Raw genomic sequence first — 18,782 nt, forward strand, 5'->3', positions numbered from 1 at the left:
ATCATCATGAAGAGAAAATGAAATTTAAAACTCACTTTTACCTTAGGTGTCAGTGATGATGGATTTTAACATAGCTATCTTTCATGGCCTCTTACTTGGCTTGTAATTGATGTTTCAATTTATTTATTTTCTCCTCCTTCTCTTCTTGGAGGAGTCTCCTTAGTTCCATATTCTCTACTTAAATGCTTTGGTTGATTGACTTAAGTTCTTGGACCCATGTAGTGTTTGATGCTCTTCTCATCTTTGGCACAACATCTGCTGCAATATTTGTATCATCACCTAAATCAGAACCAAATTCAATGGGTTCATAATTTATATTCCCAAGAGCTACAATCATCATCTCATCACCTAATTCAGGTTCCAGGCCAATTTTTGTAACACCTACAAATCTGGTAGTTTTGACAGTGCCCTCATTTCCTGAATCAGATTAATGGTCCTGGCTTCTCTTTTCTACCATTCTTCTTTGCCATTAATTTTGGATGAAGTTTCTAGAAATTCTCCTCATCGTGTCCTTCTTTCTCACAATGAGTATAAGAGGTATTTTCTTCGTTTTCCCTTGTTGTCACTACCTTCTTTGCATATTTTTCTAGTTCATAATTTCCCCTGCTTTCAAGGTGAATGGCTTTCACACTAATCGAGTCAAGAGTAATAGGTTCAAATAACAGCAAATAATTTCATAGATAATCATGTTAAAACCCACAATACTTCAAGTAACATACTTCCATGTACATATTTTTTATTTATTTATTTTTGTTTGTCTTATTTATTTATTTTATTTTTTTTAACTTGTATTAAGACAAAGGTTCTTCATGTCCTCATCATTGGTAATAAAATATTACCATTTCTTTATTAGTTGATACCCATCACACTACTATATTAGATACTCTCATATCTATTGTTATTAATGTTGCTTGATACATATATTGTGGTTCTAGTATTTTTTGTCATGTTACTTATTATTCAATTAACTAGGCATTGGATCGTTTAGTAGTTCTAGTTTATTTTCCATTGTCTCCTCCCCTGAAGATGTTGGATGGAAATGCTAACCTCCATAATTTGAAATCTTCAGGTTCATGCTAGAGTCATGGGTATATGCAATTATTATAAGATCCTTTACTTGTTACATGGTGACACATACAATGTTTCTCTTACCTTGGTGTGACTTTGATGATGCAAGCTCGTCTTATCTCTTCCTTTGTAATTCTCACTATCATTTTAATATTGTCATGTTCTGTCAACATCTCTCACTTATCAGTCAATGGTTGTCTTGGAACATTCTCTAACCGCCTCTCTGACATAAGTAAGTCTTGCATAAAAAGGAAATTCCTCCACTTTGATGGGAATCACAATTCCCTTCCCATTATTGTTGAGTCCTTACCCTTGATTCCTAATTTTCTTCATCAACATTGAACCTATTCCTATAGAGTGTTTCTTAAACGTAGTTAAATCATCATCATAAAGAGAACATGAAATTTAAAACTCACTTTTTACCTTACGTGTCGGTGATGATGGCTTGTCACATAGCGACCTTTCCAAGGCCTCTTACTTGGCTTGTATTTTATGTGTCAAATATTTTTTCTCCTCATTTCCTTCTTGTAGGAGTGTCCTCAATTCAACATTCTCTGCTTAAATTTTTTGGTTGATCTCCTCAAGTTCTTGGAGCCATGTAGTGTTCGATGCTCTTCTCATCTTTGGCACAACATTTGCTACAATATTTGTCTCATCACCTAAATTCGAACCAAGGCCAATAGGTCCATCACTTATGATCCCAAGAGTTTCAATCATCATCTCATCACTTGATTCAGGTCCCAGCCAATTGGTGAAACACCTAGAAATCTGGTAGTTGTGACCATGTCCTCATTTCCTGAATAAGATTCATCGTCCTATTATATGATGGTTATTTTATTCTGCTTCTCTTTTATGTCATTACTCTTTGGCTTTAATTTTGGATGCAGTTTCTAACAATTGTCCTCATTGTGCCCTTATTTCTCACAATGAGTATAAGAGGGCTTTTCTTCCTTTTCCCTTATCGTCGCTTCCTTCTTTGCATAGTTTCCCTATTCATAATTTCCCCTGCTTTCAAGGTGAATAGATTTCACACTAGCCGAGTCAACATTAATGAGTTCAAATAAAATAAAATAATGTCATGGATAATCATGTAGAAACCCAATATACTCCATGTAACATACCTCCATATATATCTATATATATATATATATATATATATATATATATATATATATATATATATAAAGGAAAAGGTTTCTACATACCCTTATAATTAGTAATCAAATCTTACCATTTATTTCTTAGTTGATACCCACCACATGAATATATTAGATACTCTCATATCTATTATCATTAATTTTGCTGGATACATATATATTGTGGTTCTAGTAATTTTTTTGTGTGTTACTTACTATTCAATTAAGTAGGCATTGGCTCATTTGGTAGCTCTATTTTATTTGCCATTGTCTCCTTCCGTGAAGATGTTGGATGGAAATATTAACCACCATAATGTCAAATATTTGGGTTCGTGCTAGAGTCATGGGTATACATAGTTATTGTAAGATCCTTGCGACTTATTTATACATGGTAACACATACAACGTTTCTCATACCTTGATGTTTGGACTAAGTCAAACATAAATGTGGGTCATATTCCGCATTAGTGTTATTACCCTGTTCATCTATAGTGTTCAAAATGTATAAGTGAGATTTTTCTCTACTCTCTCCCATATATCAACGTTGGAGATTTGTTACATTCACCTTAATATTTACTGAGAAGGGTATATATGGGAGGCTTCGTTTCCTGTGGGTGAATGCTAATAGGCCACATATAATAAAACCATGTGACTTTCACATGGTGTACTACATCAACCACCCATTTACAGTGGGATTGGAGTTGTATTCCATCCAACCTCAGAAGTGAATCCTCCTCCGTTACCCTATCATGGAGACTACAACTTGCCACATTTGGTAGCTTCTAATCTTGTTTTCATGGTGTTGAGCTCTGATACACAACCATGAGAGGGATGGGGATGTTAGCAGATGGCTTTTCTTCCAAGTCAGTGTGGCCTCAATCAGTTTGCATTTTCGCTTCCACCTCCCTGGTAAGAATAAATTTCCTCTAATTGAGTTGTAGTGTTTGGTGATGTTTTACCCTGCTTATGTCTAGATTTGGAACAAGGCATCTTGATACTACTAGTTTGAATTTTGGTCGGCACCTATCAAGAAATTTTCTTATTTATCCTTATAGGTAAAGACCCTATTCCTTATTACTCTACTTAAAAATACTTCAACATTAGTTTATTATGGTTTCCGATATACAGATAATTTTAATTTTGGTCCCTTCATGTCTTAAAATTTTGAATCATGGGTTGATGCATAAAATGAGTGATATATTTAGTACATGTTTAGTTTTTTTTTCTCAACATTGGTACAAGTATTCTTACCTATATTTTCCTATTCACATATTCTTCTACCTATTTTCTTGGTAACCCCAGGCATGGTAGGTCGGCTGCCCCAATTTCAGATATTTCGTGCACTTCCTAGGAAAACTGGGTGTTCCAGAAAATCCCCATCCTCAACTGGAACACAATGCAATTTCTTATGGATTATATTTTTTATATATTCCATTATGGTTCTCATTGTGGCAAGCAAGGTTCTAATTGACTCGTTCCACTATTGCAGGTAATTTAGGTACCTGTAGGCTTAGGATTTTTTTTTAGTGACCAAGTGAGGGTTACAGTTCAGTCTCGCACTTGCTAACTTCTTCTATTAAAACCAGACTCAGTTCTGATGCATAACTTCTTCTTCTCAGAGTCGTGATTTGAGAATACAAGCAATAATTATTTGTCTTCTTTCTCAGTTTATATTTCTCTTGTTAATGGCAACTACTAGATTTTCGAGTCTAACCACATACTTAGGAACTCGAATATTCTATTGTTATAAAAAAATTTGTCAGCAGTTCAATGTAGATTGATACGTAGGAGAGGGTATAGACCTCCAACTATTTAATGTGCTCAACTAAAGACTTCCCTTTGGGAAATTTTTCTTTTAATTATTTTCTTTGGACAAATATATTTCAAATTTTCCTCATTGTGATTATATACTTCCTTGTTCCGTGAGTTATATAAATTTAGCCTCTATGCCAGGCATTTCGTTTTGTTTTCTAGTTCTCCTATCTTTTAATTCTGTCTAATATTCATATATGATGATTAAGTATGGTTTTTGTACGTATATATTCCAAATTTTGTTGGAGAATGGTTTTCTTTTATTTCCTCTTATTCATTGTAGGTTCACATAGGATGTGGTTTGTAACATGTTTGTTTTCCCTTTGCTCTCTTTTATGTATATACACTATTTTACAATTGATTTTATAAACTCATTAATTTATGTCAAATAATTAAGTGGGAAATTCTTACTCTACTAAATTTGTTAATACCACTATTGAATTTTCCCTTCTCCACAAATTCTATTCTATGGGTTAATCATGGTTCTCGTAATTTTATTTATTTAGTTATTTATTTATTTATTTTTTTTATTTAATTTTTTTTTTTCTGAATCCATGTTCTCGTGGAAACTTAATTCTCTTAAGTCTTTTGTAGCATTACTAGTAGTTAAAATGATTTTCTCTGCATCGCATGCATCCTAGAGGAACTACCAGAAATGGGTTTCACAAATTGTAATACCTCACTTGATGATTCCAAAAATGATAGGAATTAATATTTCTTTGTCACTCCGACTCTGAAATCGAAATTCCCTCTGTATCATTACTTGAAATTTTGATTCCATTGTACCTAATCTCCTCCTTTGGTAAGCTTGGGGAGGGAATCTAGACTTTGATTGTATTACTCGAATATGTACAGTACACCACTAAATACTCTAAGAATCAATTAATATACCTATCTCATTTACCATGGTTCACAAATTTCTGGTCAAATTTTATTTCCTATTGATTTCCCATCATAAAATGTAATTTAACAATTGCTTCATTTACCTGATGTGTATTATCATATCAAAGGGATGTTTTATGTGCTCTTGACTATAAAATAAATTGACCCATGTACTCAATAGATATTTGAGGTAACACGCTCTAATATAACACAAAAGCACCATATTTGTTTCAAGCACCAATAGAATTTCCCTCATACACTATTATGCATATATTATTTTCCTAGATCAAGCGTCTTCATATAACACATCAGTGAAAGGTTAAATATCCATATATTCATATTGTAATTGTTATCTTGCGAGTCATTTTCATACTCATAAATACTCAGTCACCCCACCCACATAGGCGTAGTAATTCTGATAATCAATACAGTATACAAATATAAATCTACAATTAATGAGTACCATCAATAGAACTTGCATGCTTAGAGAATAATATAACACAGTAGTACCCACACAAACAACACATTCAAAATTTTTCTATAGCCATAATTTTAATATGTATCCAAATTCTAACTATATTTACAAACTCGGATGTCACTAGAATGAGTCAATTTCCTCCCAACCTTGAACCGAATCGTCTAGTTCCCCCTAAGCAAAGATGTTATTTCTAGGGCTTCAACAACTTCATCCCTTGAGAATATTTTTTTTATACATTTCTTCCATAGCATAATTTTCCTTTGCGGTGTCCCACTTTTGTGGCTCTACCAACCCATACATGCCAAGGCTTCCTTTCTGTTTTTTCTCTTTAAAGATCATTTTTTCCTCTCGTGGCACTTTACTTCGACCATAATTAGTGTCTTTCTCCATCTAAGTGATCTAATGGATATCTCTATCATATTCGATTAAATATTATTTATTATATCGTAGGGATTTTGAGGAGGCCTTATTATGGAATATTTTATGTTGATCTCATCTATAAATGATATTTGCCAAGTTTTTCACAAGAAACTCTTTACTCTAGTGTCTCATTCCCAAAGAGTTCCAATATCTTTATTTATTAGTAAAAAATTTAATCATTATATCATAATACTTTACTGTTCGCATTTTATTTCAACCAACATGGTTTTCCTACCATCCACTCTAATAATTGAGTCTACATATAGTAAGACATTAGATAAAAAAAAAACAGAGGGATATTACACTTCATCAAGGTATCAAATGAATCTAAAGGAATGGCTAGTGTTAAATCTTGTTTCTAAATTCTTCTCTGAAGGTTTGAACATCTTGTCCTATATCGTGTTTCAAATGTTCACATTCTATCACAAATTTTTGTATATATGATAATCAATATTACTAACCATACCATACTATGGGACAATATTGTTGGGCCTCGAACTTGTCATGATTTTATTGATGAAACCATCCATTTTCGTATCATTCCACTCACGCATTGTCATAATTCTTAGCCATATTTCTTCATAAACGCACCAAAATCACTTATGCATGTTTACATAGTTTATTGTTATTATTTTTTTTATTTTTAATGAATTAAGAAGAAGTTTGCATGGTTTTACTAATGATGGTTTGGCTAGTTCAGGATTCTGCAGCTCAAGTCAAATTTCATAGCTATATCCATGGTAAAGGTAGTAGCACCACTCTAGAAGGAAATTAGGCACATGGATTTGGTTCTTAGAAGCTCCAACATGGATTTGTGTTGGTCAAAGCCTACCCATCTCGAACGAGTGAACCTCCAACAAGAAATCAAAAGAAAAACACAACCTTTTTGAGCATTCAACTTCAAACACATTTTTTGAAAAATTGAAAATGAATTTTGGAAAAAGAAAACACATTTTTTTCATCGTGGGCCCAATTATGTTCCCAATGAGTAGTTTCCTCAAATTCATTACCATTTGAGATATTTTCGAGGTTCTTTGGAGCCGTATTTTTCATATTGTGTGAGAAAATAATTTGCTAATTTCGCTGTCAATGTCGAATCACTAGAAAATTGGAACAAGTTTTTCTTTAGCAAATTCATGGCAAGGATATAAGTATCATTATATCACCCATCCTTGATCCTAAAATCCTTCAAAATTTATTTTTTTTATTTTCAAATTGATTTACTTAGATCTCATGGCGTGAATTCATGCAATAAAATTCTAAATTTGTTGTTGCCTCAAAACTCTATAAATTGTAGTCTCTTTGATAAGAGGGGGGATTAGATGTGAATGATGAATCTTAAATTGTAATTGTTGCTATTTTTTGAAGAAGAAAAAACTTCATTTTCATTCTCCAACAAATGTAATCTCTGATATGGCACACCACTGCATAAAATTGGTGATTTAAATTAAGTGACATGATTTTATAATTCCTTGCACTCACTAGGAGGCCCCCCTGTGAAGTTGTGAGATACTATAGTTGTAATTTTAATTTCATTCTTTCAATATTTTCTTCGATTTAATTTTCAATCTCTTTAGATGTTTGAATTCTCTGTTTTCAATATAGTTTTATTACTTGATTTCTATCTTCTACAGGTTGAGTGTTAAATATAAACATCAAAATCCAAAAACACTTTCCTTGAAGTATTTTCGAAGAATTTATTTCATTTTCATGCTTTTTCTACTCATCCTTTTGATATATATGGTTGTTTTTCTAGAAACCATTGTTTTCTACTGCTTTCTAGGATAGTTTCCAATTCCAGGTTTTGTAGAATACATGTGCTTTCAATTTGATAGTTAGATTTCCTTTCAGTATTTTATATTATCTTTATTTCTTGTCTCATAGATTAAAATTAGAGTAAATTATATTTTTCAAGTCAACTAAGATTTCCTTTCATTGTTTAATAGAATATATTTCGATTTCTGTTCAATAGAATAGATTTCAGTTTCTTGTCCAATTATAATAGATCTTTAAGTTTTCATAGTACAATTTTTTTTTAAAGTTCATTTAAATTTCGAAGTTTTGAGTTTGAATTCATTGGACTTTTAAGATAGGACATGTGCATATGCTTATCAAAACTTAGTCATAAATAGGTTTAAATCCCCATGTGCAATTAGGCTAGTTTCTTTGAATTGAAAGTAGATATCCTAGAAGATATACTGCGCGTATACTTTGGAAGTTCAAGAACCTTTGGTTTGTCAAATAATGAAATGTAATTTTAAGAGTCAATTAAATTACCCAACATTTTGACGTTGTTTCCAGTGATGTATAAGTAGGCATTGGCATTCAATTGCATCTCATTCATAGTTGCATCCATTTAGTTGCATAAGATTAATTTCATTTTAGGACATCCTAGAGGTAAATTTATTAAAAAATAAATAAATAAATTTTTAAAAGACTTAAATCACCTACCACCCCAACTAAATCATGTGGTGCAGTAAGAGCCACATCATCTTCGACGTCATCAATTCATATTTTTGCATGTAGAAGAAGAGGTGAAAAAAAGAGGTTAAAGAAATGGATGGAGATGATGACAATGTGGAAGATCCTTTTGGATCTCCCATTCAAGAAACTAATATCAACATTCATATGAAGAACATCCCTCCATCTCTACTTCATGAACTCAAAGGTATGAGATCAGAAGACCAAGAAACCTTTCTTTTTGAATTTGAAATACTTTGTAGATCTTATGGGTACTCATTACACACTCAAAAATTGAATTCATTTATGAAAACATTGAAGGATGAAGCACTTAGATCATTCATGAATTTACGAACAAATTCTATAAGTACATGGGATGATATAAAAAGAGTATTTTTAGAAAAATATAAAGATTATTGAATACAAAATAATCTTCTAAATGAAGTCTCTAAGATGAACTAAAAAGAGGATGAAAGCCTAGAATATTTAGTATAGACATTTACCTATAATGTCAAAAGATATAAATTGTTTGATTTAGGATTAGACACATTAAAAACTCTCCTACTAAAATCTATAAGGGATGAATGGATTGATCTTATTAATCTGCTGGGAAAAGGACATCTCTCTCAATAGTCATTTCAAGATATTTGTGAACTGTGCAAGAATATATCAAGAGAAAAATAAAACTATGGAAGATCCCCTCCAGATCTAATTATGGTGAGAGTAAGTAAATCAACATCGGGATTGGTAACTCCAACTGAGATTAACAATTTTCTAGATGTTCCTAGTAATTTAAATAAACAAATTGGTATTCTAAGAATGAAAAACAAGAAAAAAGTTGAGAATGTTGCTTCATTTATATTTTTCCATAAATGTAGAAAGAAACATGCTTTGCATGAATGTCCACTTGATAACATTAAAACTTGTGAATTTTTTGTAGGATCACATACTAATAAATATCTCCCATCATTACAAGGGTTAAAGGTAGCTTACGATGGAGCAAACCAAACACTAGAACAATCATGTTATGTAGCTCCAAGAAGAGCATGACAAACGCATCAACTTGGTATGATGCAAGATCTTAATTCATAATTTTAGGGTTATGCACCATGGTCTCAAAGTAATTGGCAAACACCCTTCCCATGGAAACCTTGTCTATCTCAACCAGAACCTTAAAATTAATCTTCGTGACAACATTGGAAAGAGACTTATATAGGAAATTCACCATATCCTTAATCTTTTCCTCGCTATCCTCAATACCAATATCAATGTTATCCATAACATTCACCTCCACCACAACATTAGTTTCACCATTAGCTGACCTCAATTCAACCTTTCCCATTACTACCCACAAAATCACCCCAAATATCCATTCTCACTCCACTACATGCACAACCATTTTCGATTCCAAACAATAAAATACCTCAATCCACTTACAATGTTGAGGTATTGCAAAATGATTCTCCTGCTATAATTGAGGAACAACACAAAAAATAAGAAGATTTAGATGAGGTCCAAGAATCATGGATTCGTCTTCATGAAGAGCAGTTGTTGGAACCTGAGATTGAAGAGTTTCTTGCATGCCTATTACCATATTATATGAATGGGGATCATATCTCTAAACACTTGCATGGCATAATAGCAGGAACCTAAGGAACACAAGATTACATTGAATCTTGGTTGAAGATAATAATTGGATCGCACTGATGAATTCTTCAATATTTTTCAACATCATGTCAATTAAGGAAATTGGTCTCTCATAAATTGGTATATATCAAAGCATATATTTTAAAATGCATCTGATTTTATCTATTATCTAGTGATGCACACGGTTCCATTGAAAGTATTCATATACTTTAACAAGATTTATTTTTCAAGTATAATAGGATATTAAAAAAAAAAGTAAATAGAAAAATAAGTCCTATTGTGAAAACTAGTTTACTAGCACAATTGGACATGAGCTTTGCTTGAAAACCTGGAAACTAGCGAGCGAATTTAACAATAAGTTCTACAATGTCATGATGGTTTCAATATTTTATTAAGGTTCTTCAAATATGTTTGTTCTATGCTTGAGTTGCCTTATGTGGGATTCCTCAAGGCCCCCCTTCCAACGAATCTTGTCCCATGAACTTCAACACCTTATCTGGGACCAAGATCAAATATTATTTGGAGTGGCTTGGAACTTTCATACATCAATGGAAAACCTCCTCGCTGAAAAAAAAGGGAATAAAACAATGTCCCTTATTTATCACACCTTGTAGGTGACTCGACTTCAACACATTCATTCATCCTTGTGAAGATGCACTCAAATACCTTGCCACTCATTTACATTATCAGTGAGTTGTTTCGCATTGGTTAATAATTTTCTTTATTGATTGATAATCTAATGATTTATTTCCATGATTGACTTCAACATATTCATTCGCATGGAAAAAATTGTACCATGGATTTTGGTTTTAATGAAGACAATATGGTTCAATGGAATCAACAATAGTTTGGAACAATTCATTTTTTTGATTTTTGTAGAAGCATGATGACACTACTGAATTATTCTTCATTCATTTCCTTTTGAAACAAATCAATAAAATTGGGTCTATTTCAGTCAATATGGATTATGTTTCATGGTTTCTACTTCAGAATACATCACACAATCCAAAGTAGCATGTTATACTGAGAGAAAACAACTTGCGAGAGAGATTGGCATTTTCTGCAACAACTACGAAAAATTGCATATTATCTATAGCTATTATTGTAGCAACCTATTTTTTGACTATAGAAGCTTGTTCTAGGGCAACTTTGGCACAAATATTGTAAGAGATTGGAGCATATTTTTTGAGATATTAGGTTTTCTCAAAGTATGGTAAATTGAGTAAGAAATAGGAAAAACTAAAAAAGGAGCAACTTTCGAGGACATTTCGGTGGGGGTTTTAAGGTAGATTTTATTTTTTGACCGTTGTGCACACATCAAGACAAAATTTAGTATTTTTTTCCCAACAATGTATTTTCTTCATCAGAATGGGAGTTTGAAGGGATGTGGCAGTAAAAACGTAAAACTACACTATTTCCCTTTTGAAGCACTCAATTTGACGTTAAAAAATGAGTTTGTCACATATGTTTTTGTTGCAACATTGGATAGTGTGATGTGTGAAACATGACAAAAAGTAATTTGATCATAACCTGCAAATCGTGCATCGGTTGGTCTTGACATTTTTAAGGTAAATGAATCATGGTAGGGTAAATAAATACATAAGATTTCAAGAAATTCCAATGTGTATTTTTCAAGAAATGGCCCACGATCATATACAACCATTTATCCTCTTCCTCAAGCTATGTGCATCCATTGGTCAAGATTTTTCGTGGGAAGATGCATAATATTAATGGTAACAGTCTCAAAAAAATTTAGAAGAATATAATTTACCATTTGGAGAGAAATTTGAAAAACAATTCTGCCACATGAAAAAGACACATTCTACGGAGCAATTTCATAGTGATGGTAAATGTATCATGGAGCAGAGTACCTGAGCCAAATCAACACCAAATCAACCATAATATTGTGTTCTCTTCATCAATTCCAAAAGGTAAAATTGAGGTAAAACTAGCTTGAAACTTTTTAATTTTTCAAAGTTTCTAGAAATTGTAATAAGAAAACTATTGCAAAACATGTGATCTATATATTTCACCCTATCATATCCACATTGTTCAAACCATTTTATCAATCCTTGATTCTTATTCTAGTTTGCATGCATATCAAATCTGAAATAATTGTTTCTATCTCTCATCCCTTATTGGATACTCTACAAACCTTTTTATGGTTGAACCCCATACTATGATTGCATAATCTTTTCCTTCATAAGTTCTTATCTTTGTCCTGCTAATAATGTTGTCTCCAACCATTCTCTCATTTAAATTTCTCCTCTTGCTATAATACAAATTGATTCATACTTCCTTCAATGAACAATTTGACCTTTCTTTGCCTTCATATGAGACTAATTCACAATATGGAGATGCTTTTGTTAATGAACCATCATACTACATGTTTGTAGAAGATGAACAAAAAGTACATGGAGCACTTAAATTATGTGTCATATTGTTCATCTTCATATTTTTAATGGAAGCCAAGAAATCATGAGTACAGAGCCAGAGGAAGAAGAAGGTTGCAACAAGGAATTTTCACACACTCTTGAAATAACTTGGAAGTATATTTTCTCTTGATAAAATGTACAACCCTCATCTACAACTTTTATTTTGTGTTATGTGCAACTCTTATTGTCAAACATTCACAATGGGAAGCATGCTTGCATTAACAAGAAAAAACTCATGTTTCACATAAATATCATTTATTAGTTCGTGAGTTCTTCAAGAAACTATTTAACAACATTGTTGAAGTAGGTTATTAATAAAATAACAAATGAGTAGGCATCACTTCTACCTTTACAACATCCATGCGAATCGTAGTATGTGAAGAATTCAAGTTGTTTTACTTTCAAAGGAGGATGGGTAACTCTTTTTTCTTACTCTAATGACACAACAAGAAAATGATGAAACAAAGAGTTATGCTACCAGATGTGTAATTTTGAAAATCAAAGAGATAATAGGGCATCTTGTTGATGTAGATGATCAGTATTGACCTCTTGGAGATTTGGTTAAGAATTCAGTTGAAATGCCAAAATAAAGGAACACCAACAACCAGTTGGATTATGAAAAATCTTTATTTGCATGAGGAAATGTAAAATCTCTGGTGTGGGGGAATGCTTGGCCTCCAACTTGTCATGACTTTATTGATGAAACCATCCATTTTCGCATCATTCCACTCACTCATTGTCATCATTCTTAACCATATTTCCTCATAAATGCAACCAAATCCATTATGCATGTTTACATAGTTTTTTATTATAGCCTTTATATTTAATGAATTACAAAGAATTTTGCATGGTTTTACTAATGATGGTTTGGCGAGTTCAAGATTTTGCAACTCTAGTCAATTTCTGTAGCTATCTCCATGGTTAAGGTTGTAGAAAAACTCTAGAAGGAAATATGACAGATGGAATTGGTTCCTAGAAGCTCCAATATGGATTTGTGTTGGTCAAAGTCTACCCAGCTCAAACATGTGAACCTCCAACACGAAATCAGAAGAAAAGCGCAACAATTTTGACCAGTCAACTTAACATGCGTTTTCTCAAAAAATGGAAATGAATTTTGGAAAACCAAAACATGGGTTTTTCTCAGAACGAGCCTAATTAGGTTCCAATTAATAAAGTTCCTCAAATTCATTATCATTTGAGATATTTTCTACGTTCTTTGGAACCATATTTTCAAGATTTTGTGAGCAAATGGTTTAGTAATTTCACAGCCAATCCCTAGTCACAAAAAAGATTGGAAGGAGTTGCTATTTAGAAAATCCATGAGGAGTAAAGTGTGATTAGTTCTAGACTCATATTTGGTCTTATAATCCTTCAAAACATATTCGGTTTTATTTCGAAATTGATTTAATTAGATCTCATGGCCAGAATTCATGCAATGAAATCCTGAGTTTCTTGTTTCCTAAAAAATCTATAAATTGCAACACCTTTGATGAGAGGGGGGATCAGATGTCAATGATGAATCTTATATTGTAATTGTTGTTATTGTTTGAATAAGAGAAAACTCTTTTTTTCCAGGAAATGTAATATGTCATGTGGCACAACTCTGAATGAAATCTATGGTTTAAATCAAGTGATATGAGTTTATAATTTCTCAGACTCACAAGGAGGGCTCCTTGTGGAGTTGTGAAATATTATAGTTGTTCATTTAATTTCATTATTTTAGTATTTTCTTAGATTTAATTTTCAATCTCTCTATAAGTTTGAGTTCTTTATTTTCAATATAGTTTTCTTACTACCTTTATGTCCATTATAGGTTGAGTGCTCAATATAAACATAAAAATCTAAAACACTTCCCTTAAGTGTTTTCCAATAATTTATTTCATTTTCGTGATTTTTCATGTCATCATTTTGATAGCCATGGTTGGCTTTCAAAAGAATACACACATTAGTGATCTTTCGAGGGACTTGCACTTGAAATTTTGTCAACAAATCATTGTTTTTTACATTCTAGAATAGATTATAATTCCAAGTTGTGTAGAATAGTTGAGTTTTCAACTTGATAGTTAGATTCCCTTTCAGTATTTTAGATTAGTTTTATCTCAAGTCTCATAGATTAAAATTAGAGTAGAATGGTTTTACAGTTCATAGAATAACTCTCCTTTTTCAATTCATCTAGTTAGTTTTCATTTCATTTTCTAATAGAATAGATTCCAATTTTTGTTCAGTATTATAGATTTCAATTTCTTTTCAAATCAGAAAGGATATTGAAGTTTTTATAGTTTAGTTTTCTTGAAGTTCATTTAAATTTTGAAGTTTTGAGTTTGAATTAATTGGCTTTTTAAGACAGAACATGTGAATAAGCTTATCAAAATTTAGTAATAAATAGGTTTAAATCCTCATGTGCAATTAGACTAGTTTCTTTGAATTGAAAATAGATATCCGAACACATATAGTGCACACATACTTCGGAAGTTCACGAACCGGGTTTGATGAAAGGTCAACTAAATTACCCGACAAATACAATGGCTCCTCAATAACATATTCCTAAAAACAATGGCTCATCAATACCATATGTCCAAAAACCATCTCTCATTTCCCAATCGAAATAATACTTATAATATAACAAGATTTTAAAATATCAATATTATCAACCATACCATACCATGGCCCAAAACCATGGCTCATCAATACCATATGCCCAAAAAGCATCTCTCATTTCACAATCAATTTATTTTATAATTTTATAAAAAAAAATTATTACAATTTTTTTCAAGAGACACTCTCCATCCTATTATGGAAGAGAAGTTGTAATGTGTTGTTATATTACGTTATCTAAAAGTTTTGACTTAACAAACTAAAAAAAATGGATTTTTTTATTTTTATTAATTAAAACATTTTTGACTCATTGAGGTTACATAAAAGTAAAAATTAAACTAAAAATAAAATTAATAATTAAATCATCCTAGATCAAGATCTATCGGGCTCCTAGAGGGATGAAATTTCTCGAGGTTCAAACCTATCCTCAAATTTTGTACTCAAGAAAGAGGTTTGCACCTTGAGAGATTTGATCCCTCTCAGGGCCTGATAGGTCCAGAGTTAAGATAGATCTAGGATGGTTTAGTTATAATTTTGATATTATAATACAAATATTAATATATTTCGATGTGATTATGGCCGAAATCCTGTCTCAAAAATTGGATATGGATCACAGAAGACTCAATTCAATAATATTTATATATTTATGTTATTAATATTAACATATCACCTAAATCGTCATCATGTTTAATATATCACCTAGGGGTTGGGAATTGAACGGGTTCAGCACGAGGTCATGCTCTATCCAAGACCCGATGGGCATAAATATTAATATATTAATCTTGGTGGATATTAATATACTAATTTAAATATTAATTTATTAATATTATTGTATTAATATTGACATAGCGTTACTAATATTATTATTATTTCTTAATAAATTATTAATATATTAATATTAATTTTTATGATTTTAATTTTTTATTATTAGTTATTAACATTTAATATTTTTTTTAACAGAAATGGTTAGAGAGATATATTACTTTCTGGCCATAGTGCCATAATTCTGATTACAATGTGCAGAGAAATATTCAGTGAGCTCTTTTCTCAAGTCCGGGATCTCTTTCCCTATGATACGCCAGGAATTTTTACAAAATGACTTACGGGCAACCGCCTCAATTTTACCAGAAATAAAGGTGCAAACAAACTGCTTCAGCAAGAGACAATAAAACATAATCACCAGGAGATTAAGGAATGGGGTCCCAGCTTTCTTCACCTTTTCTGAGGATGACTCCGAGGGGAAGAAGGGCTACTTTATTAGCTTCCACATCTGCCTCTTTGTTGTTTTCTCTCAGAACATGATATAAATTCAAACTCTGGAAGGAATTTGAAAGGATTCTTGCTCTGGTGATCAATCTGGACAATCTAAGATCAGATGGGGAAGAGCTGTCAATGAAGATTTTTATGATGGTCTGCGAGTCTCCTATCACTATTGCATCCTTGATTCCAAGGGATATGAGCTGCTTCAGACCTTGGAAAAGGGCCAAAGCTTCGGCTTGCATACTGGTGTTTAGGCCTACACCCCAGGAAAATCTGAGAACAATTTTTCCATCCGCTCTCTTGACAACACCACCTACACCGGATCTGCCTGGGTTGCCTTTGGCAGCCCTGTCAAAGAAGAGAAAAGAGTGAACCTGCTTTGAATAGAAAGCCAAAAAATCAGAGGCGTTGAGGCGAATTTGCCAAGCTTTAGGGAGGACGAGGGGCCTGACAATTTTGATGAAGCGGAGGTCCAAGGAATCGCACCAGGCTGAGTCGTGGTCGCACAGACCTGCCCCATCCAACTGATCTCCAACGCATTCCTTTAGCTACGTTTTAATTTCAATCTAGACAGAATTATAATCTCTCTTTCTATCCCTGAAGATCCTCTAGTTTGTCTCCAACAAGGTAAACCAACAGATTAACTTGGGTTGGATGCACCAGACAGTTTTGATGTGAGCATTTTGGAGCAAGCCTCCAGGGTACAACACCCTCTAGTTCGAAAATAGCTGAGGAATATTGCTGGGAAGAATGACGTCTGTATGCCAAGAGCCAAGAGCTGCGTTCCAGAGATTGCCCACAAAATTACAATGCAACATCAAATGCGCAATGGATTCTGACTGATTACCACACAAAGAGTAGCGAGAAGGACCATAATAACCTCTTTTGAGAAGTCTTTCATCCGTCAATATGCGCTGGTGGCAAAGAAGCCAACAAAAATAGTCTATTTTTGGTAATGAGCTTTGATGCCACACTCCTTTCCAAGGTTTCGGGTCAGAGGGAACATGTAGGTGCGCTAACATCTGTCTATATCCCTACACCACAGAGTATCGCCCAGTCGACGAGCCCCAGCCACGACTGTCTTGCTTTCTGCTTCTCCTAGGGGCCTTACCACTGAGGAATTCGAAGAATATAGACAGATCTTTGGATAGGGACTGGGGAGTCACAAAATCTATCTAGCTGCACCAGAAACCATTCTCCCATTTAGAAATGTCCCACAGAGTATTGTAACCCAAATTCTGCATCCAATCCTTCAACGCTGTCAGAGATCTATCATCAGACAGAGGATTGCAGCCCATAATACGATCCTCCCAGATTTTGATTTGCTTACCATTTCCAGGAATCCAATGCACGTGATCCTTGATGAGGGAGAAGGATTTTGCACAGAGCTTTTGAATAGGCAAGCCAATATTTGTTCTGGGGTGATCAAGGCATCTTTTCCTCTGCCCGCGGAAGAATTTTTTCCACAAAGCGATCTGAGCCCACCCCGGCTTTGGGGCTATAATCCTCCAGATCAATTTTGCACCCAAAGCCAAGTTTTGCATGGTGATGTTCTTGAAGTTCAGAGCACCTTCCAATCTGGGCATGGAAATTTTATTCCAGCTTAATGGAGGGATTTTCTTTTCATTGGATTTCCCGCCTTTCCAAAAGAATTTCCTGATATGATCCTCCATTTTCTTCATAATACCTGCGAGGGCCAGCATGACTGCAGATTGGTAAATGGGGAGGTTGTTAAGGACAGCTTTGATAAGAACTAAATTTCCAGCTAGATTAAGCCAGTTAAAGCCCCAGGAATGTATCTTAGCCTTGAAATTTTCAAGCAAGGGCAGCCAATCTGTGTTAACAGCACGATGTAGAAATATAGGAAGACCAAGATACTTGAAGGAGGACCAAGACAAGGAAAATGCGAAACCAAAACAACTGGAAATGGCCTACAATGAGGAGGCAGGGGTATTCCAACAGTATATATGGCATTTACCTTTGTTTAGCTGACTTCCTGATTCTTCACAGTAAAGAGCAACTACTTCTTTGAAGCTTTTAGTAGAGGACACAGTAGCAGCACGTAGCAAGAGGGAGTCATCTACGAATAATGCGTGGTTTATGTTGTTAACGCCTCTCGCAATGTTGAGGCCCAAATGATCTTGATCATGTTGCTTTTTGATCAGAAGAAAGCTGAGGACGGAAGCATGGAGGACAAAGAGCAGGGGGATAATGGACATCCTTGCCTCAATCCTCGAGAGGCTTTGAAGAAATCTGAGGCTCTCCCATTCACCAAAGGGGCTATCCAGGGCTCGCTCATACACGCCTTAACCCAATTGACGAATTTGGGATCGAATCCGAATTTGTGCAGAACCTAAAAAAGAAAATTGTGTCTCACTCTGTCAAAGGCACTTTCTAGATCTAGCTTGATAGCCATCCCTTTCTCTTTACGGGCCATACTAGAGTGGATTGCCTCTTGGACCAGGACAAAGTTTTCCACAATCTGTCTTCCTTTGATAAATCCTCCCTGATTCGCAGGAATGGTATTCGGAAGAATGGGTTTTAGTCTGTTGGCAATAACTTTCGTGATTAGCTTATAGCCTATATTGCA

General features: G+C 33.5%; 1 protein-coding gene across 1 annotated transcript; it reads right to left on the reverse strand.

Annotated features, from left to right (window-relative positions):
- Positions 1 to 16,119: 16,119 nt before the first annotated feature.
- On the reverse strand, positions 16,120 to 18,411 carry LOC149165962 (uncharacterized). The gene is made up of 4 exons (XM_089430001.1): positions 18,171 to 18,411; positions 17,378 to 18,026; positions 16,853 to 16,970; positions 16,120 to 16,740 (listed from the first exon to the last, which is right to left on the reverse strand). Exons 1-4 carry the CDS (start codon positions 18,409 to 18,411, stop codon positions 16,120 to 16,122), a joined length of 1,629 nt encoding a protein of 542 aa, XP_089286127.1.
- Positions 18,412 to 18,782: the final 371 nt, after the last annotated feature.

The sequence above is a fragment of the Pinus tabuliformis genome, chromosome 5_1 (genome assembly GCF_031772625.1).
Source record: "Pinus tabuliformis cultivar Carrire ecotype Pingquan chromosome 5_1, CPIR1, whole genome shotgun sequence".
NCBI lineage: Eukaryota > Viridiplantae > Streptophyta > Pinopsida > Pinales > Pinaceae > Pinus > Pinus tabuliformis.

Excerpts from the sequence above, each read along its gene's own strand:
- LOC149165962 (XM_089430001.1), bottom strand. The coding sequence starts at position 18,411 with ATGTCCATTATCCCCCTGCTCTTTGTCCTCCATGCTTCCGTCCTCAGC. Across the intron at positions 18,027-18,170 it reads AGGAAGTCAGCTAAACAAAG|ATTGGCTGCCCTTGCTTGAA; the intron begins GTAAATGCCATA and ends CTGTTAACACAG. Across the intron at positions 16,741-16,852 it reads GCTCACATCAAAACTGTCTG|CTAAAGGAATGCGTTGGAGA; the intron begins GTGCATCCAACC and ends ATTAAAACGTAG.